Source organism: Chenopodium album, chromosome 16 (genome assembly GCF_948465745.1).
Source record: "Chenopodium album chromosome 16, dcCheAlbu1.1, whole genome shotgun sequence".
Classification (NCBI taxonomy): Eukaryota; Viridiplantae; Streptophyta; class Magnoliopsida; order Caryophyllales; family Amaranthaceae; genus Chenopodium; species Chenopodium album.
Window position 1 is genome coordinate 43,377,229 of NC_137849.1, and position 21,761 is coordinate 43,398,989.

General features: G+C 35.3%; 1 protein-coding gene and 2 pseudogenes across 6 annotated transcripts; all 3 read right to left on the reverse strand.

Annotated features, from left to right (window-relative positions):
• Window positions 1-3,167: 3,167 nt before the first annotated feature.
• Window positions 3,168-4,946, reverse strand: LOC145585452 (aldehyde oxidase GLOX pseudogene; annotated as a pseudogene).
• A 462-nt stretch (window positions 4,947-5,408) lies between these two features.
• Window positions 5,409-21,632, reverse strand: LOC145585453 (protein DECREASED SIZE EXCLUSION LIMIT 1-like). Of its 6 annotated transcripts, XR_014100661.1 has the most exons (16): window positions 21,506-21,632; window positions 20,799-20,976; window positions 20,641-20,703; window positions 20,308-20,379; window positions 20,140-20,196; window positions 19,820-20,010; window positions 17,081-17,139; window positions 16,897-16,990; window positions 15,871-15,937; window positions 13,968-14,050; window positions 13,796-13,887; window positions 13,444-13,550; window positions 11,535-11,598; window positions 11,284-11,427; window positions 10,582-10,815; window positions 5,409-5,540 (listed from the first exon to the last, which is right to left on the reverse strand). XR_014100661.1 is itself a non-coding variant. In XM_081642150.1 (15 exons), exons 2-14 carry the CDS (start codon window positions 20,903-20,905, stop codon window positions 11,323-11,325), a joined length of 1,161 nt encoding a protein of 386 aa, XP_081498276.1. In that variant the 5' UTR covers window positions 20,906-20,976; window positions 21,506-21,632; the 3' UTR covers window positions 10,375-10,783; window positions 11,284-11,322. The 6 variants fall into 6 exon arrangements, 5 of the variants coding, with proteins under 5 accessions (XP_081498276.1, XP_081498274.1, XP_081498275.1 ...); XM_081642150.1 differs by lacking the exon at window positions 5,409-5,540 and having other exon boundaries at window positions 10,375-10,783; XM_081642148.1 differs by lacking the exon at window positions 5,409-5,540 and having other exon boundaries at window positions 10,375-10,815.
• On the reverse strand, window positions 7,268-8,957 carry LOC145585451 (aldehyde oxidase GLOX1 pseudogene; annotated as a pseudogene).
• Window positions 21,633-21,761: the final 129 nt, after the last annotated feature.

The following is a 21,761-nucleotide window of genomic DNA, read 5'->3' on the forward strand; positions in this document are numbered from 1 at the left end:
GAAACGGGATAATGTACTTTATATATAAATGATATTTGATTTTTTATTTGTGGTTTTGGTTATAGGAAGTATCTATAACTAGCTATGAGCAAATTTTTTGGTTGATAATATTTGTATTTTTGTAAAGGAATTAGGAGGGGACACTATGTTGGATTATATAGACATGTTGTGAAGTGGATGTGATGAGGAGACAAACTGTGGGCTTTGTCTTCGAGGAATTGCAATTATGACTGTTTCTTGCACAAGTAAGCGGCACAAACTAGTCAACTACCAAGGGCGTGTAATTGGCAATGTAAATAAAGTCTACTACATTTACGTAACATGTTAAAGACGTATTTTTTGATTATGACTGCGGAACTAATCGAATGCTAAGTAAACTTTGTTACTTTTTTATTTATTTATTTGTCAACTTTTCCACCGTGGTACTCCGTAGATAACTAGATAATTAATTCTGCATATAGAACGTAATGTAAATAAATAAGAATAAGTACGTTTAGTATTTATAGTCTAGGCTTTGGGTTATATATAAGCATTTTACAATCAACATAATTAAGATCAAGCCACAACAAAAATTCACGTTTATACCGACTAAATCACCAACTGAATAAAATATCAATTGGTAATTTTAAAATTTACCGACCGATTATAAGTATGTCGGTAATTACCGACTGATTTATAAGTTGAAGAAAAACTTAAATAGTGATGATGTAATAAAATTGAAGGAAAAAGAAAAAGTAAAAGTGAATAAGCTAATGTAGGATTTGATGTATAAGTTGGACAATGCTAAACGTCTAAAACATTACACAAATGATAGTGTTTTATGCTAATGTGACATTGTATTACACATCGTCAATTTGACCATGGAAAGATAAAAGATAATATAGTAGTAGAAACAAAGTAGCTAGGAAGGACAAAGAATTGGCAAAACTAAAAGATTTAGAAGGAAGTTAACGCATTGATTATAATATGGTAATTCTATAGGTCAGATTCCTGCCTTTTATAGATTATGTAATGAATTAAGAGGGATTTGTAAATAAACCGTATAAAACAATGCGTTACTAAGGATGCATATTTAATTACTAATCTCATCAAATCTAAGAATGTATGTATGTTGTTATCAAAACTTGGGATGCGTATTTCCAACAAATTTACTTTATAAGGGAAATTTGGTTTAACATACACTACAAAAAAGATCAAGCCAAAAGAAATTGATTTTTGTTGTAAATTCACTTGCACCCAAATGTGAGCTCTCATTGGAGAAAGAATATAATAAGAAAAAAAAACCCTCTTATAAGCTAGAGGAGCCGAAACTCCTACTACTCATATCATCAACTTATTTCGCATGAAATCTTGTACTACGTATGTTGGATTGCACAAATCGAAGCTTGTATGTGGATCAAACTCTCCTACTTACAAAGCCACATAGGGTGTCCATTCTATGACGACTAAAATAGTATTAAAAGAACTTGTTTCTTTTCTTATCCCGAGAACGTGTTTGATAATAATCATTTTGTGTTATTGTCTTTCACATACTTTGAGTTTATTAGTACATGCAACATAATAAAATCTGAATAAAGCTTGCTTGCATTTTAGGCTGATTATATCATTAATATGAGTTGATATGAAACAGATGAACAAAGATCTATTTTTGATGAATTTTTGTGAGTATAAAAGCAAATAAAGATATGATCTTGGATCAAAATCTAAGAGAATAAGCTAAAATAATCAAACACTAAGTAAGATCATCTAGCAAAATAACTTGATTCATTAGTCACAAAGTCTAGAGAAACAAAGGTTTCAATCTAATCAATAACAAAGTTTGATAAAGATTGAGGTTTTACCACAAAGGAGAGATCACAAAGAACTCAATGAAGAGAAAAACTCTCATTTTTCAATAATAAAAATAAGTCTAACTATTACATCATAAAGTAAGTGTAGATGGAGAGCTATAAAGGGCGGGGGTGAGAATTGATCCCAGAATCTCCTAAAAACGGGAGGGAAGCTTTAACCACTTGAGCTATCATTTTCATGATAATTAACTTTTTTTTTTTTTTTTTTAACACCACGATAATTAACTTGTGGTTGCCTTTAACTTTGCTATTTTTTTCTTTTTCTTTTTTTTTTTTTTTTGGTGATAGGGACTTTGCTAAATTCTAAAATTCTACAAAGTATATCAAAGTTGCAATTATGCACACAATTTAATCTTCTCTCTTTTGATGATATAGATACAAAAAAAGACATATTAGTATGACAGGTAATTCTAATATATGCAGTAATGCGTATTGCTTTGGATAATTAATTTAGGAAAAATTAAAGTGAAATTGTCAATTGGACTACTTAGTACAAACATGCACTAAAATCGCTTTTTAGAATAGGGTAAGTCGCATAAGTAGTCAGAACATACGACTAATACGAGTAATAGTTTTTCCTTTGTTTCAAAAAAATTGGCCCAAATTCTACTTAGCCCAATATGAGGCACTATACAAGACGTTATGAAAGAAAATTTCCTTTGATATGCCCAAGGATGTAACTAATACGAAGTATATTAGTACAATAATAGTGAACTACGTAAATATGTTTATCTTTATGTGTTGTTCATTGATCTCTCTTACACCTACTATAACAAATAAATTAAAGTAACAATGGCGGATACATAAAATTTAGTGCAAAAAATCTTCATGATAAATAACTACGGATCGAGTACATAACATTGAATTCTTTAGGACTAAGGAGGCTATATATGGAGGTCCACTGCACCGTCCACTCCATTCATGGCTGCTACAGTGCTACAGTATAAATTTCCAATATTTCAACACTTTTTCTCAAAACAAAAAAAAATTACTTTGAAATTATTTACGGCTATAAGTTTGTTATAGGTCGGACCACATATTTAATTTGTACAACACCTTACCTATAAATTAAATTCTACACCAACGTTTATTAAAGAGATCGAAATGACAAATTGACATCCTCTTTCTTGGTTTTCTGTTTGTATATGTAAAAAAGAATTACTCATCAATTGAGTTGTACAAACTAGTACTACCTCCGATTATTATTAGTTGCAATTTTGGGGTATTATTTATGAGATATAAAATATTTTAAAATTGCAATTAATAAAAATTAGAGGTAGTATAAAAATTTTAGTACGTATAATTTAAAAGTGAAAATCACGTAATTTGAAGCCAAATTCCTTTACTAGGAACATTTTGGTGTACAACAAACAACATATAATATCCGGGTGGGGCAATATTAGCGGATCTGGGTGTTATTACCTCAACTTTGAATTGACCCGAGCCCGTTTGCTTTACGGGTTTTACATTGGTTAGAACCAACAATCTTTGGCTCATTGAGAATGAATGTGTGTTAAAGGGTGGTCTTAGCATGGTGATTTTAATTGAATCTTGGTTAACCAACCCCTTAACCATGAATTTGACCTTGAGATTTTTTCCATATTGGATCTTATGGCCCGAAAGCGGGTAAGTGATTGTAGGGCGACGATCGGCATTGCTCGGATGCAAGTATGAAGGAGAAAATGCTTCTAAGCTAAGTTCAGTAGGGTAGAGCACATTTGTGAAGTTGTAGGTTCTATGAGGGTTACTCCCACCTACTACAACCCGTCCGTCTCGTAGTAAAATTGCGCTCGAGTGGTACATCCTTGGGATCTGGGTCGATTTTTGGACTGTGAATCTAGACCCTTGGGCATTAGTTGGGTGGTAGAGCACCGGGCTGAGAACTGGGTCCCGACCCAGTTCCCATCCGGCAGTACCAGACCCTACCCCGTTAATTAATAGGACTTCCCCATGCGGCAGAATCAACATATCACCCATACATCGAGGCATTGGCATAGTCTCGATGGCCCAAGTGGGTTTTTGATCAGTAATTTTCATTCGAGCACACGTAATTAGAGCTGTTAAAAACTGACCCGTATTAAGTGCCTTCAAGTATGACCCGGGCGGAGCACCTCCACATACTAACACTTCCATTTCAACATTCGATCCAAGCTCCAAATTCTTCATGGGTAAAAGAACCGCGGATCCGGTGCTCGGATAGCTCCGTGGTTCGCCACCCGGTATAGTCGGGTAGGTCCGCACAACCACATTTCTAGTGTAGTCAAACAAAATGGCCTTATTATTAGCAAAAATAAACAAATTTCCATCCACGTGAAGAAACACAAAAGGGTACAAGTTGTTTTCTACTTGATGATCATGCGTTTGTGACAAAAACGGCAAATTATAAAGCTTTGTTTTTGGATAAAATTCATAGTTAAAAGCCCTACGACCACCTATTATGATGGACCGACCATCAGGCAAGATGTGGTTAGTGGCGTACCACCGACGCTCCAACAACTCGTTAGGGTGCTCCACCCAATCGCAACCACTACAAGACGGTTGGAATGATCTAACCACGCGTTCTCCATCATTGAAACCGCCGGTTTGGATTAGGGTACCGTTGGGTAGGGTGACACCGGAGGAACACCACGTGTCAGTTAACACGGTGAGGGGACGGAAGGTGTTGGAAAGAGAGTCGTACTCTACGGAGTGAGCCGTACAATCAACTTGCAAGGCCTCGTCATTGGAATCCCTACGACAATGGCCATTGGGTAGGGGGAGTCTTGACTCACCAAAGTCGGTCCTATCAAAGATGATAACACGATCATCGTTTAAGAGTTGCATGTGCATAGCAGAAATGCCAATACTTTTTTGTAGGAGCTGCCATCGACCACCCCCTGTAGCAAATATACTACGAGGGGATAGGACGAGGATGGTAAATAAGAGAAGGATATGTGACATGGTATGGAATACCAAAAATTGAGAGTCAAAGTAAGTAATTGAGTTTTTTTTTTTTTTTTTTTTTTTTTTTTTAGGTTTTGGTTGGTGTTTGGTTAAAGGAAGAATTTATATAGGAGAAATAAATGTGTACATAACCATGGTAGTCTTGTTTATATATTTAGTTGGTTGTATTAAATTGAGATATATATATACGAAATACATGTTGGAAGGCAAAAACAGATAGTGATTTTAGTGGGAATTATTGTAGCCTTATAGGTAGGGAGTGAGAGCACATATTATTAGCTTACCGAGTCTTGTCCCTTACAAGTTGCATCATGCAAAGTGAGGGTCCTCTTTCTTCTACTGATTTTTTGAAGAAATTTTTTATAATTTTATTGCTTACAATAATAACTTGAGAAAGAAATGTCATATTGGACACGTACTGTTGCACTTAGCGCAATATTGTATATGCTTAAAAATTTATTTCAATTTAATATAAGATCAATCTAGGAATCATAACTAAGGGTCTTGTATATCGAACTACTTTGTATGTCATAAACTCATAATGTGCGTCTTTTATTCTTTTATAATCTATTATATATCCAGATATACCTTACTAAATATGGCACGTGTATTTACAAACCTTTTAGCATAAACTCACTACTTAAAATTTCAGATCAACTTTTGCAAGCTTTCCAGAAGAGAGATACGATGATCTGATGAGCAGCTAGCGCATGTACAACAAGAGCCTTTATTCTTCCAACTAAGTACCTGTATATTCTGGGGTAAGCAACTAAAGCAAGGGTTCACTAACGACTACAAGATGCCTTAGCTAATTTATTTGATTCAAGGTAAATAAATGATGAAGTGCTCTAATTAAGCCTCTATATTGACCACTAAATAAAGTTACTACTTACTCTTTGACTCAATTTATGTATAAGTGGTAAACATTGTATGACTAAAAGGAACAAAAAGAAGATATGATTTAATATTATTTGTTTTACAACATTTATCATTTGGGGGACAAAGCTATTAATAACATATTGCTATATAGCATAGTCCTATTAATTACATTATGCTATACGATATGGCACTATATATATAAATGCGAAATTAGGTTGACAAGAAAAACATTTTTTTGGCTCGAATTATGTTCTAACCTGTACGTGTATATTTTCCCGCCTAAATTAAACTGATTGCAAATATGGGATACTCCCATCGTATTTGAATAAGTACATTAATTTAAACTTTTACAATGTTCTCTTATTTATGGCTTGTTCACATTTACTTAATTTCAGTTCAGTTTAGTTCAGCTCCAATCAGTTCAGTTTAGTTCTGTTCAGCTCTTAATTTCCCTCTCTCATAAAATATTCATTTTAGCTCAGTTCAGTTCAGTTCAGTTCCAATCAATTCAGTTCAACTCAATTCAGTAACTGTGAACATGCCCTAAGTTTGACTTGATTTTATACTATCATATACAAGACAAATGACATTAACACGTGTGCTAATCAAACTTATTCACTTATCCAAAGATAGAGAGAGTAATCAATTTCCTACTTATTTTATGTTAATAGTCTCCCTTGTACTTCGTATGTATGTATGTATGTATGTATGTATGTATTAGGGATATCTAATTTTCAAATTGAAATTAAGACACATTATCCTCCTTTACATCATAATATCATATGGAGAAAATTTAGAGGTAGTTATTTATACTCCATATCTATTTTTGTTCCATTTATACAAAAATTTTAAAAACAATGCACCAGTGACCAGTATAACCAATTTGGTACAAAACTTCGTCAAAAAAAAAAAAAAAAAAAAGGTACAAAACACTTGACATAAAATTTATACTATTTGATGGTCAACTTTATTTAGTCCTATAGCAAGTTGTACTGTATTAGGTCCACCAATTAATCAGAAAGGCCATGCAACCTCTTACACAATTGCCCTTTAAGATTTAACAAGTTGAATGTAAGATAAACTTTAGAGGCCCAATAAATGACTGATTTATAATTCAAACAATAAAAATAATACAGTAAAAAAATATAAAAAAAATCAACCAAATTCTACCCATGTGAAATAAATTCAAACATTAAATACACACTATAATATTTTGTTCACGTTTGTCTAATGTTTGGCACTAGAATTATTTATTTAATTTTTCAGAAGGAAAGGTACTCAAATTTAATGATTTTTATCTCTCCGTCTCTCAGGAATAAACCATTAGAATCTAAAAGTTTTCCTATCTCAGAACAGGATACTTTTTTCAAAAGAAAATATTTTTTATAGGCTCATTTCATTTACAGACTGGTGTTTAAACTCACTCGCTTTGGCATTATAGATAGAATAATATGCATTTACTGGAATAATAGTAATCAAAGTGTGCATTGAAAAATATTGGACACACAACATATGTAGTGAATAAATTTTAAAAAAAACAAATAAGATAATGTATTATTTAATTTGAATCAAAGCAAGTACATGTGATATATTTTAAATAAATTAACCAAGATTGATTGCAAAATGAAATTAATCAACAATTATTTGAATAAAAAAAATTAAAAAAAATCATGTAAGTTGAACCCAAATTCCTTTACTAGGAATATTTTGGTGCACCACAAATATCATGTAAAAACCAGGGGGTGCTATGTTAGTGGACCTAGGTGTCACAATCTTGACTTTATATTGGCCCAAACCAATAGGCATAATTGGCCCTTTTTTGGTCAAAACTAACATTCTTTGGCTCATAGAAAATGAATGTGTGTTAAATGGAGGTCTAAGCATGGTAACCTTAATTGAATCCGGCTTAATCAACCCTTTAACTGAAAATTTGATTGTAAAATTTTTCTTGTACTTGATCTTACCACCTATGTTTTTTGTGGTTATAACGGGTCTAAGCCGTGTTTTCGACGAATCCAAGTATGGTGGAGAAAATGTCTCTAGGCTAAGTTCGGTAGGGAAGAGCACATTGGTGAAGTTGTAGTAAGCATGAGGGTTACTTCCCCCTACTAAAACACGACCGTCACGTAACAAAATTGCACACGAGTGATACATCCTAGGGATTGTAGCTGGATTTTGTAACTCGAACCTTGATCCGGGAGCTTCATTTGGGTGGTAGATCATGGGAGTTAGGACTGGTTCTCGTCCTAACTCCCACCCTGCAGTACCTTTCCCTGCACCATTAATTATTAAAACATCACCGTTGGGAAGGACCACCATGTCACTCATGACTCGAGCCATTGGCATGGTTTCAATAGTCCAAGTAGGGTTAGGATCAGTATACTTCATACGTGCACACGTGTTTAGAGCTGGCAAAAACTTGTGCGAGTTTAATGCTTTTAAGTATGACCCCGCGGGTGCACCTCCACATATCAACACTTCTGCTTCGATTTTATCCGAACCCATTTCTGTATTCTTTAGAGGCAAGAGAACGGCTGAACCCGTACTAGGGTAGCTCCGAGGGTCACCCCCCGGGATAGTAGGGTAGGTTCGTACAACTTCGTTTTTAGTATAATCGAATAAAATGGCTCGATTGTTAGCAAAGATGAACAAGTTCCCGTCTACATGAAGGAACACGAAAGGGTACAAATTGTTTTCGGCTTTAGGATCAGTTGTGTCCTTTAAAAAGGGCATCGTAAAGAGTTTAGAGGATGAAGGTGTTGTTTTAGGGTAGAATTCGTAGTTAAAGGCTTTTGTACCACCCATAATTATCATCCTTCCATCAGGCAATGCGTGGTTAGTAGCATACCATCGACTTTGCAACAATTGTTTAGGGATTTCAACCCAATCACATGTTTTGCAAGACGGTTGGAATGTTCTAACCACGCGTTCCCCATCTTTGTACCCACCACTCTGTACGAGGGTGCCGTTGGGGAGGGTGGCACCGGAGGAGCACCAATTGTTGGTTAACACGGTGAGGGGGCGAAACGTGTTGGATATAGAGTTGTATACTGCGGAGTGGGCTGTGCAATCTTTTTTGAAGCATTTGCCGTTGGCAAGGGTGAGGTTTGAAGGGCCGAAGTCAGTTCTATCATAAATAATAACACGGTCATCATTTAGGAGTTGCATATGCATGGCAGAAATACCAATGCTTTTTTGTAAGAGGTGCCATCGGCCTCCCCCTGCAGCAATTATACTGCGGGGGAGAAGGATAAAGAGAGAAAATAAGAGGAGAAGATGTGACATGACACGAGATAAGATAAGTTAATATAATATAGATCGAGTTAGAAATAAATAATGTGAGGTGAGGTTTTTCAAGTTCTTGATGGTGAAATGGGAAAGACGATTTGTGGGATATATATACACAAACATGCATGTAAGATACCAAGCTTATGTAAGAGAACAAATTTGGGATGGAATGTTAGTAGTTAGTGATAGAATAAACCATATTATTTTTTAATTCATTGAACCATGTTCTTCATATAATACTATATGAATAAATAGTTTAGTTACGAGTAGTAGCCCATACATAGAATCCGAGTCCCTATAATTATGGGATTTTCTAAGGAGCATCAACGTTTTGATTACAGTTCATTTTGCTATGATTTTATTAATTAATTATTCTTAACTTTTGAATGTTTATTTCATAATAACTGTAATCATGTAAACATGATAATAAATTGGTTTACGAGTAGGCATTAGATTGATTTGGATAGTGACTAGCTCGAGTTCGAGGAAGATGAGATTGGTTAGTCATTGTCATGACCCTTTCTTTTTTGAATTTAAAAAGGTTATTAGCCTACGGTGGGTTTATGAAATATAATTTAACTGACTCGTGTATTGTGTATAGTCGACACCAACACAAAACCAATTCAATTCAATCAAACATGAGTTACATGACTATTTGCCGGCTCTAATTTTCATACATTGTACTTAATTAGACTATAATATGTAATGTTTTATGAACTATTATTTCAATCAATCATTATATGTTGTTATCTCCAGGTCTCATTACTCTTATTTATATATACACGAAGTACAAAATGCAAAATAATATTATGCACATACATAGTTTTTTAATTTTATTTGGTTTGACAATAATTCAATCATCAGTAACAATTAATTGCATTCCTATGTTTACGGTTTACTGACATTATTCAAATATTTAGTCAATGTTTGACATTCCAACTACTAATAAACACCTCAAATACAGATTAAATGTACATGTAATAATGTTAAAGTTGTTACTAATACTACGTAATATTAGCATAATTTTATCTACAACATATCAATAATTCAGTTATGTCCAACTGTCATGCCATGCAAAAATTCCAACGCTCATGCTAATATGCCATGCAGATCTTTATAAAAGATTTTCGATTTTTAATGTGAGTTGTGCTTAATTAGTTGAATATTATTAGGGAATTAAAAATTTTCACCCTTTACGGTCTTTACACGTGGATGTATGCTTTTTTTTTTTTTATTCTAGATCAAGAATGAGTCCTCCTAAGATTTGTTCACTTCAGCTTAATTTCAGTTCAGTTTATAATTAGTTTAGTTTAGTTCAACTCCTAATTTCCTTCTCTCATAAAATATTCATTTCAGATCTATTCAGTTCAGTTCAGTTCAACTCCAATCAGTTCATTTCAGTTCAATTCAGATCAGTAAATGTGGACATGCCCTTAATTTCATGCTATGTATTCGAGTGAATGATTATCAAGAATGTAAAATGTAACACGTAGTTTTAGGTGAACCCATAAACCGGAGTGCTGTAACCATGATCAGCTCTTGGAAAATATAATTGTTTCTGTATGTTCAATCTAGAATGACTCTGAAATGGTAGCAAGGAGCTAAGTGCGCACGTTCATACCTTATCAAGGACTCCAAGTAACGCGTATACTGCAGAACTTTGAGAAAATATGCAAGGATGCCATAGTATCATGTACCATAGGTTACTCAGTGTTGTCGATAACAATCTAGAAACACCCATCGTAGTTGTGAGATGTGCCAATAAAGTTACCAGCCATGCGCAGGTGAATGTGGTGATGTCAGGCAAAGCAATGGTGAAGCAGCTAAGGAAAGAGTTGCCAGATTAGAGCGCGATCTGAAGAATATGTTCATGGGTGATAACTGAATATTTCAGTGAGAAATCTGAACTTTAAATCAAAAAGATGTTAGATGCTAACATCTTTTCAGCTGCAATAAGTAGTGTATAATGTATATCATCTGAGTGAGTTCTTTGCACATGCTCATCTGTTTACCTTTCATGGTCTGGCTTCTTTTTTAATTTTTTCAAATTTAATCCTTTTGTAAAAAGATATAGAATAACTTGTATAAAGGAGATTCTTTTTCCTTTTATGCATTTTTGAAAAGTATTATTTTGTAATTTTCTTCTAAATTATCCCTCTTCTCACATTTACATAAGAGTAAATTAGTTATCATGAAAAAAAAACATAATTTCAAAATGCAGGGTAACTAATTTATAAACAAAAACAACTCATCATGAGCAACTCTGTAGTCTGTGGTACTTAAATCACCTATTGTAAGACATTCGTTATAACAAAGAGAATACCTTGGAGATCGGACTTGATTAGAAGATCACTACTTCGATTCAGTCAGTGTTTCGAGGTGGATAAAGCTCCCATAGAGCAACTGTGGTATCTTCTGATGAAGATGCGAGCAGCTTAGAGTCCCTAGAGAATGACACTGCATTGCACTGCAACAAGAAGAAGAGCAAGTTTTAGGATAAATAAAGACATACCAAACTAACAGTGACAAACTTAACAATCCAAGCAATTTTGTAACAGCAAGCAAAAGAGATACCAATGCACTGTGATACTTGAGTATAGCAAGAGCATTTCCTTTCCGATAGTTGTATATCCTGACTCTGTCACATTGTCAATAAACAAAGAGGATCACATGTAAGAAGATGTAACTTCACAAAATATTGATTCCAAGCAAGAAACCATTGATTAAGATATACAAACTGAGAGAAAAACTGTTTTTAAACCACTAACAATCAGTTTTAACGGTCTAGCCTACTCCAAAGCTACTTGAACCTGACATTGATAAAGACGGGATTGAGACCAAAGAGAGCTAGGCTGGAGTCGAAGAAGCAGGCTTAATAGATTTTAACAAATACTTATGAGGATCTCAAATGGTTAGCGAAATTCTAGAAATAGGAATATTTTAAGAGATAAATTTTAACAAATACTTGTGAGGATCTCAAAGGTCAGCAAAATTTGGAAATAGGAATATTTTAGGAATGTATCTTCTTAGTTGGAGATTGTAATGAAAGCTCGAGTTACCCAAGGTCAAGCTGAGTTACGAACCAAGTCTGGAATGTCAAAGATTAATACACTTGAGCTTAGCTCGGATTGATATAACCTTTACTCGTAGTAAAGCATTATGAGAAGGGGGTGGTAGTAATATAGTATGGTCAGTAGAAGTAATCAAGGCATTTACAAGCAGTAGCACAAGGTATAAGTGTGAGCAGGGAGGAGTGCATGCCACCAAATCAGCTTTTACTTAATGGTAGAAGATGGTCCATTCCTTGGGAGGAGTGCCACAAATTCCAAATTAAAGGTCCAAGTCCCAAATGAGCTTTATATGGACCATGTGCCTAGTGGCCTATCACCTTTCCCACAATATTTATCTTACAAACCCATCTATAACTGTTGATTCACAAGGACAACCGTACCAACACCTCCAATAGACATGCTTGAACATTGAAGCCTCACCTCTTGCACGTTATGGTTCAATAGAAGTCAACTTCCCATACTAAACATTTTTACTCCTACAAAACAGCTCTTTTCACTAAAGCAACAAACTCCATTGCTCCAAATGCTTCAGATGTCAGCAATAGTAACAACACCCTTCGCAGTAAATTGTAAGAAATGTTGCCACATAAATATACTTTACAATTGACACTGCTCAACTGCTGGTTTACCATTAAAGAGCAGATGGCAATGCCATAAAGGTTGATAGCAGTGACCTAGAGGGCCTTCATCTCAAATTCTCAATAATGAATATCATACAAGTATACTGAAGAATCAGACAACTTAATTAGGGAAAAATAGCACACATCTCAGCTTACCCAAATTCCACCTAAAACCAAATACATATTTTGTGGTGGTGTTGGCCATTCTAAATACAACTTGGCAAAGCAAAAGAAGGATTTAATTGTCATTTTAAGGAAATTTTAAGCTAATATATACCATTTTGTTTGACCATGCTTGATGTTTGTGCTATTCAAATTTGGGAAGGACAAAATTCAGGTTACATTTGGCAGTGAGAAACAGGTGATACCTGGGAAGTTCTGTTCTATTCTTGTCTAACTAGGGCAATGCATCATAACTATGAGTTAACTCAATGGTTTGGATTGAATGGAAATTAGTCATTTAAGAAGTCTGTCTGCTTATAAGATGCAATGCAGCTGTGAGCTGCTGTGAGCGGCGTGCCTGTGTAGTGTAAAAGTGAAGATTGGTGAAACAGGTTGCGTTGTAAAGTTAATTTTCCAGGAAGTAGCTCAATCGGTATAGGTAACAAATTGTCAGAAGCAAGATGACTTCAGCAATGATTAGATTGTCAAAAGTAAAGGTAAATGTATGTATAACCAAGAAATCCAATAACAGGGAAAGATACTGACAAGATTCAGCAACATTCACATAGAAGTTGGAAAAACAATCGCATAGGTTTTAAGCAGATGCAAAGAAATTGAAAAACAACCAACCTGTGGTCCCATCCAGCAGTAGCAGCAATTTTACCATCTGGACGAATAGAAGTGCCTGCTATTCCAGGTCGCTCCAAGCTAATTTCTTTCCTGACCACACAAGTACCCTAAATAGAGAAGACAACGACATCATCTAAATCTCAATTTCAACAAAGAACTCGAGAGAAATTATTGTTGTAACAATCTATAAAACAGGGTTAGCTCGTCTATTGTATTGAATAATAACATGACTCCATCCTAATGTCTAGGCTTAATAAGACAATATGCTCTTTGAATCATGACACACATGATAATTATACATGACTGTAACCTTCAATAGAACATAAATATTGTACAGAATAAAGGAAATTACCATATCGTAATCTAAATTAAATAGAAGGATCTTGTCGTCTGCAGCGCCAGCAACACCTCCTTGGCATGATTGATCAACTGCCAAGCTAATAACTGCATGCAAGAATTGGCACAAATCACACCTATTCATGGAAAATTACAAAATCTTTATGTCAGGAAGAGGGCAGCAGAACCTGGTTCTGAATAGTACTTTACAGAAGTCAAGGGTTTTGCGGTGTTCCTCATATCCCACCATGCCATAGTCCCGTCCTCATAACTGTTGTATGCAAGTTATACGATATTAGTATAAGTACAATAAAAAGTTGAATTGCAAGAAAATAAACTCCATCAATCAGTAACTTCATAACTTTAAATCCTTTACAAAAATCCATTGATGCCAATCTCCCAGCTACTCTGAAGTCGTCAAAACAAGCTCATCCAGTACTTAAAAAATAAGTATATCCAGATTTTAAGTAAAAGATAAGGAATAAGTGACCTTGTTTTGTTATATTTGGTCATATTTAATGCTTTAACCCAGATTCTATGTTTGAAAACACCCCAAAGCCTTTTATAATAATTCCAGATACCCCCCCCCCTCCCCGGCCCTCACACAGGGTTTCAAATTCTGTTTCCCAGAGAATCAAGATTTAAGACTCGTTGAGAAAAAAATTGAATTTCTACCACGTACCATAACAACCCTTAAATCCTCCTTTGACATCCATAATCACCTTTCCAACCCCGGAAAATCAAGATTTAAGACTCGTTAAGAAAAAAATTAAATTTCTACCACGTACCATAACAACCCTTAAATCCTCCTTTGACATCCATAATCACCTTTCCAACCCCGGAAAATCAAGATTTAAGACTCGTTAAGAAAAAAATTAAATTTCTACCACGTACCATAACAACCCTTAAATCCTCCTTTGACATCCATAATCACCTTTCCAACCCCCTTAACTTACCCTAAACCACGATACTTCAACCCTCCCTGCCCCACCCCTCAACCCAAATCCCATCTACATTGTATCACCACTAAATCAGATATTGGTGGTGGTGGTGGTGGTGGTTTGGAGGGGAGGGGGGGGGGGGTGCAAGAACTTGAGATCAATATTAGAAATAAGATAAGTCCAACAGACTTAGCAACAGTCGATTGTCTCTCATCAACTAAATTAACGGCATAGGGGTGAGAGAAACTGATGGGTGGACAACTTAACCTGTGGTCAAAGTTGAACAGAAAAATTCAGAATCTAGATTAATTGTGGTTCAATTCGACCGTCAAATGGCTGGATCAACAAGTTGCGGGATAAATGAGCCACCAGAGAAGACAATTTTACAAGTGAATGAGCATCTGGTGAAAGATGGGGATGATGATGGTGAGTTGGCAGAGGAAGGAGATGGTGAAAAAGTTGAGAAGTGGTTGCAGTATGGACAGGAAAGGGAAGGGACAGAAAAGGAGTGAAAATATTTTTTTTAGGATGAGTGAACTGATTTGGCGGTGTTAAAGAGTATGGGGGTTACTTTCCTTCCTCCTAGTGAACCAAAAGGTCCCTAAGACTAATTCCATTTCAGACTAAAACTCCACTCACCGGCACAATTCAACTGATACCAAAGAGGAACAGGGTTTTATCAAATTCAAGAATTCTGCAAGTCCATATTAGATTTAACCCACTCAAAAATCCATTTGGCTGTAACATGAACATTCTATCGAATTAGCAAATATACAAACATCTGAGGAATGACATAAAGAACCCGCAAACCACGTATTTCACCAACCACCCCACCCCCCCCCCCCCCCCCCCCCAAAAAAAAAAAAAAAAAAAAAAAAACAACTAATAATTATAATAATAATAAGAGAGAGAGAGAGAGAGAGAGAGAGAGAGAAATAGAGAAATATAAGAAGCTGAAACCTTTTTGATAGGGAAACCCATAGTAAAAAAAAGCCTTATAAGAAGAATGTAATATGCCTTGAAAAGATTATTAGTATAAAGGGGAGAAAATGATGTGGAAAAATGACAAGAATATCATGGCAGGATTTTCATTTATCAGAACCTATCATAAATCGAAGAGAGCAGTCATAAAAACTTTCGAAAAGCATACCCAGCCAAGATATGTAAGGACCCTTGGTATTTAGATGGTATAAACGCTTGAACGGCCATACACATTCCTGCAGGAATATTCAGTTGCATTACAATGTTAATCTGGAAAACACAAGTTAATCCCCAAACAAGACCAAAAGTATGTATACTCAGCATGATTGCTGCTGAAGCTATAACAGAGAAATGAAGAAAATCTTGAACACTTCATCTTATGCCTAAGTGTAAGACAAATCTAATTTCTAATTTCCAGCATTTTTAAAGAATAAAGACTAAGGGACCAAATATAGGTTTTAAGTTTACTCCAAACCATGATAATGAGCTCATAGAGACGAATTAATATGTGATGCAGTGCGAATAATACATGTCATTTTGTCCGTTACATTGCAGCATCAGCTGCCATTAAATATAACATTAAAGGATATTGCAGTTCAACATATTTTTTGGGCTTCGAAAAGGGATAGGATTTAGGATCAATCATTTTGTAGCAAAAAACAAGTCTTAATAGGTGATTTTACTAGTACAACTTAGAAAACATAAATAACAACGTTGCAATTGGAAACAGAGACAGCTCCAATGATACTGTAACACACTAACACCTGAAAGCTTTCACAATCTTAGGATAATGTGTTTTAAAAAAATCTATCACAGAACCCCTGTGTGTTGGGACATAAGATGGAATTCCAAGTACAAGAGAAGGGCTTGCATACATCAACTTCAGTCACCAGAACATTAAATCAAACAGATTCTGCTGTGATCCTGTATTAAAGAAGAACAAAGGAAGGCAAGAAACAAACGAAAATGATGAAAAATATAACTCTGCAGGAAAAGAAGGGTTCAGCAGCTTAATATCACTTTTACTAACTCCCTATGGAAGTTTTTACTGAAGGAAATCACAGTATCTTTTACATCAAACATTTCTTTTTATTCTCAGTTTTCTATTATGCCCAGGTCCTGTTAGCTACATAACTGACAAAGGATAACTCTGAACCAAGAGGGAATACTGAGTAAAAATGATGATAGAACATACCTCTCATTTTTTCGGAATCAATCCCAACTCCATTTGATAAACTTTGAGGAAGTCTCATACACCTTTCTGCAGTATTGAGATCCCAAATCTCAACCTTTTTCATATTAATGGCATCGATGTTGTAAATAACATATTTCACATAATAAAAGAAGAAATAAATTATAAAAGCAAAACAGTCATCAACCTGAGAGGGTTGTTCTCCTGCAACTGCAACATATTTTGGTCCTTCAATCTGCATATCATCTAGAGATAGAAAACAAACAATTAATCTTGCCTCACACATATATACAGCAGAATATAGAATAAGTAACTGCAATTTAAGAAACATTTTGACCACAAATTACAAGATATCCACTCATAGCCATTACACTCTCAATGGAGGGAGGGGGGGCATATAAAGCACATGGAGTAGTTGGCAGAAGATAGATATCTTAAAACACTGCAATTTAAGTGCTTGATTGGTGGAAAATAATTAACAGAATCGACATTGATAAAAAGTCGAATCTGGCCTACAATTCTCATTAAGCTCAAACGACAGATTACTGAGTGAGATTTTATATGACCAATTAGCGATCATGTAAGATTCTAAACAATATTATACGACCCCAATACGCATCCCTTACATTCCCGCGATTTAGCAATAACCTCTAAAACTAGTCCAAAAGCGTGGATCATAGCCTTCACTTTTGGACATGACTAGAGAATTAGTCGGGGTTCTTCCCGTAGACCCCCACAACACCCCAAGAGGTGAATTGGAAGGTTGGAACCATCCAATTTGCCTTTAATCAATAATTTTAGCCATTTTTGTACACACCTCCCTTAATTGACTTAAGGTCACCACAAGCCTTTTCATGATCAACTAGTGGTCATATATGGTTCCAAATAACATTATATGACCATAGGATACATTCCCTACAATCTCAGGTTTTTCAGCACCAAGTCTCCAAACCCCCAAAATCAATCAAAAAGCATGGATTATAACCTTCAATTTCGGACAATATTGGACTTTTTTGCACCCGGAAAGAAATTAAGTTGGGGTTCTTCCCATGGGCCCCACGACACTCCAGAAGGCAATTAGAGTGGTTAGCGTTGTCACTTCGCCTTTAAACAGTCAATATAGTTGTTTTTGTATACACCTCCTTCTATTGGCTATAGGCCACCACGGGCCTTTATGTAACCGACTAACGTTCATATATGGTTCAAAACAACATAATATGACCTTGGGATGCATCCCCTACGATTCCATGAGTTTTCGACACTGGGTATTGAAACCTCCAAAATTGGCCCGATTTAGTGTCTTATAGCCTTCAAGATTGGTTTCCAGGGAATATTTTTTAGCCCGGCCAGATTTTGCATCGAGGTGCTTCTGGGAGTCCTATTTGGTGCCCGGAACCAACTCTTTCATGCCTTGGCCCACCCTTAATCATCATGTCTTAAGATGCCTTCCATTTATCCATTGTCTTGCCTTGGCCTTGTTACCTTGTCTTGGCCTTGCCTTGTGTTGCCTTGATTTGTCCTTGCCTTTTCTTTGGCCCTAAGACAAGCCAAGACACTAACCACGATTGCCAAAAATATATTAATGTGGTGTTTTTAAAATGGTGTTTTAGGCAATGCAATTTTATTCAAACCAAATGCAAAATCGATCTGCAAATTCCAAATTCCAAATTCCATACCCCCACCCTCCAAGCAGTAAGTAAAAAGAGCTCACGGTGTTGCATGATACATGAAATGCAAGCCTAATTTGCCTTTGGGAGGAACTAGAAAAGGCTTTAGAGCCAGAATTTCAAAAGTTTACAAGAACTACTACATACGTAGAGATATCTAGAAAAATAAAAACAAAGCACACAACAGCACATGTCTAACCTATACCGCTTAAACAATAGAATGAAGGTTTCCCCAAGTAAATGATAGCCCACTACATCTCAGGTTGTTCCAGTAACCAAAAACCCCTAAAATATGAGTTACTAGACATATATAATATGGATATGCAGCAAGACAATGAATGACAAGTTTGAAAACATACAGCTCATATGTAATTGGACACAACCATATGACATTGTCGATAATAGATTGATACTAAAGATGGTATTGAAATAAGTTTCACATAAGGTACTGGTAAAAGAGGCAATATAATCTTAACCTACAAGTTACTACAGAGGAAGCATTAATTTGTAAGTAGTTCAATGAAAAAAGTGAGAAAGATTCAGCAGTTCACTTTCTACCTACAAAGTGTTTATTATGTTGCGAGAAGATAAGTCCTAGATAGACCTAATAACCTTGGATTTGGGGTGACAATTATAAGAACCAAAGTTAATACAACGATGCCACTGGTCTTTCATAGGTAAACTAACTGGCATTATTCCTAACAAGGTAAATTAGCTACAGGTTCTTCATTAAGATGGAATGCTTCAGCGAAAGTTAAAATAAAGATGTCACCAAAAAAGCAAAGAGGATGATCATTAATCTTATCCACTTTTTTCTTTATGAGGGTAAGAAGGTCCACTTCCCAGCCTGTTACTACTAATAGCCTGAGGGCATCAACATATCACCATTAGAGAAAGGGAAAAGATTTTTTTTTTAATAAAAAGGCAAACAAACTAATTCCTAGCTGGATTGAATTATATAAAATGCCTCCTTTATTGGCTTCCTAATACAGACATAAAACAATCTATTCTAAGTATTCATAAAGTTACACCATAGAGTAAATCTAACAGGCACAAATGCTTCAAAAAGAAGCAACGTTTCGTCAACCAATGACAAAACCAGCATCTAATACAATATGAAATAAGAAAAATAAGATTTAAAGACAAAAACCTATGATCCGTATCTGCAGCATAGATAAAAAAAAAATAACAATTTTGTTGCTGGGAAAAGGGAAATTTTTGGACTTTCAAATGATAAAACTGCAGACTGCTAAGCTCACCTGAATGTTCTGGTTGATTTTCTACTTTCTTAGTAGAATCACGCAATAAGTTTGCATCCATATCCCCACTACAATCCACATCCTGCTCCTTAATGGAAGGTTTGGTAGGCTTCAACTTCACAGCGGGCTTTTTCACCAATGATAGCTTGCAAAAATGGTAAGAATTTGTGCTGATAGTGACCGAGGGTGTCCTATTGAAAAGAATCTAACATCAGAAGCTTACAAGCCCACTTACACAAATACGAGCAACATTGAATAGCAAGGCAAATACAAAGTTGGCAACAAAGTATGTTTGCAGGAGGAAATTAGGGTCTAAATACCTGGAAAGCACTCCATTTTCAAAATCCCACAACTTTATTGTTCCATCCCTACCCTGACTACAAAGAATAACCCAAGCAATCAGCTAAGAGAGAAAAAGGGGCCAAAATGTCACCACAAAACTGCACCAATTCAATTTCTACACAGAAATAAAAGAGAAATAATATAACCTAAGAACTTTGTCACCTCCAATAGAAGGATCGGAAGCAACACACATAATCCCATGAGCTGCACTGTGAACCCTACAACAATAACAAAAAATCACCTAGTACAACTCACATTTTCTTCATACAAAAGCAATTCAATAAATCAATCAAAACAAAGGCGCATGAATGATTTCCCGTGAATGATGAAAGAGGATCTTCATTGTGCAAAGACCAAGGCCATTTTTTGACCCAAGTGTTCACAAGGTACAAGCACATGGGCAAAGAAATAGCCTTGATTGTATCATATATAAGATACAGCTGCTTGTACATAGAAAATTGCCAAGATGAAACAAATACCACGCAGAGTTTAATGTCCGATGCTGCACTGTGTCCCATATCCTTAACTCACCATCCGAAGAACTGCAAACCATCCACAACAAATTGTTACTAAATATTACATCTCAAGTTCCAATGACTAGCACAATAGAGTATAACTGAAGGAGTAAATTATATACCCAGAAAACAGCAAGGGTTTACTCCAATGGAAGCAAACATCCATAACCGACGCACGGTGCCCTCTTAGCACAGCAATTGGATCAGGGGGTGGTCTCTTTTGGCTCATTCTTTCGTTCTGCAACTAAATTGTCCTGATTAAACTTCTCTATTTTCCCAATGTACTCTTCAAGCAGTATACTATGCATTCCAACAATTAACACCAAAAAAAAAATGGTGTAAGCTGCAATTCTGAAGGTGGGAATTATCTAACAGCAAGAATTCATCATATCTTTGATTTGACATATAAATTAACACCCATATAATTTGAGGCCCCTATTACATTTTCATAAAGATTATATCTTTGCAACATGAAGCACTTGAATCATTCAATTTTTATTTCATTATACTGAATAGTTTTATCAGGTTAACAGTGCCATCTTTCTAAGAATATTTCAAGGAAATTCAATTTATTTTACTGAAAATAAACTTAACCCAATTAAAATTGGGTGGCTTGCCGGAGATTTTACATCCAAATTAACTTGTAACATTAGCTAATTTTTCAATTTATTCCCAAAGTTTTTATTCTATTTTTATACCGGAAAATTCAATAGGGAGAATATATAACTACAGTATATGTGCTGAGCATATTGACCAAGAAGAAACAATGGAAATTGCCCAAAAATAAATATTAAAAAAAAAAAAAAAAAAAAAAGGAATTGGTATGCACCTGGTGCTTTGCCTTGCCAGAAATCAGAGTTAACACTGAACAGAGAGGACCGACGATGAAAGACAACAGAAAAAATGCAAAAAGGAAGACTTTAGCCAAGTTATGTTTGACGGGTACCGGGGTTTGGACTTTCTAGGGTCTCCTAGTCAAGGCCTCGAGGGCTGTAAAATCGGGTGCTTGAGTTGGGTCTTGCTAGCTCGGACCATATTTCAATTCAATTCAATAAAAACAAAGAAAAATTGTCAAAAATAATATT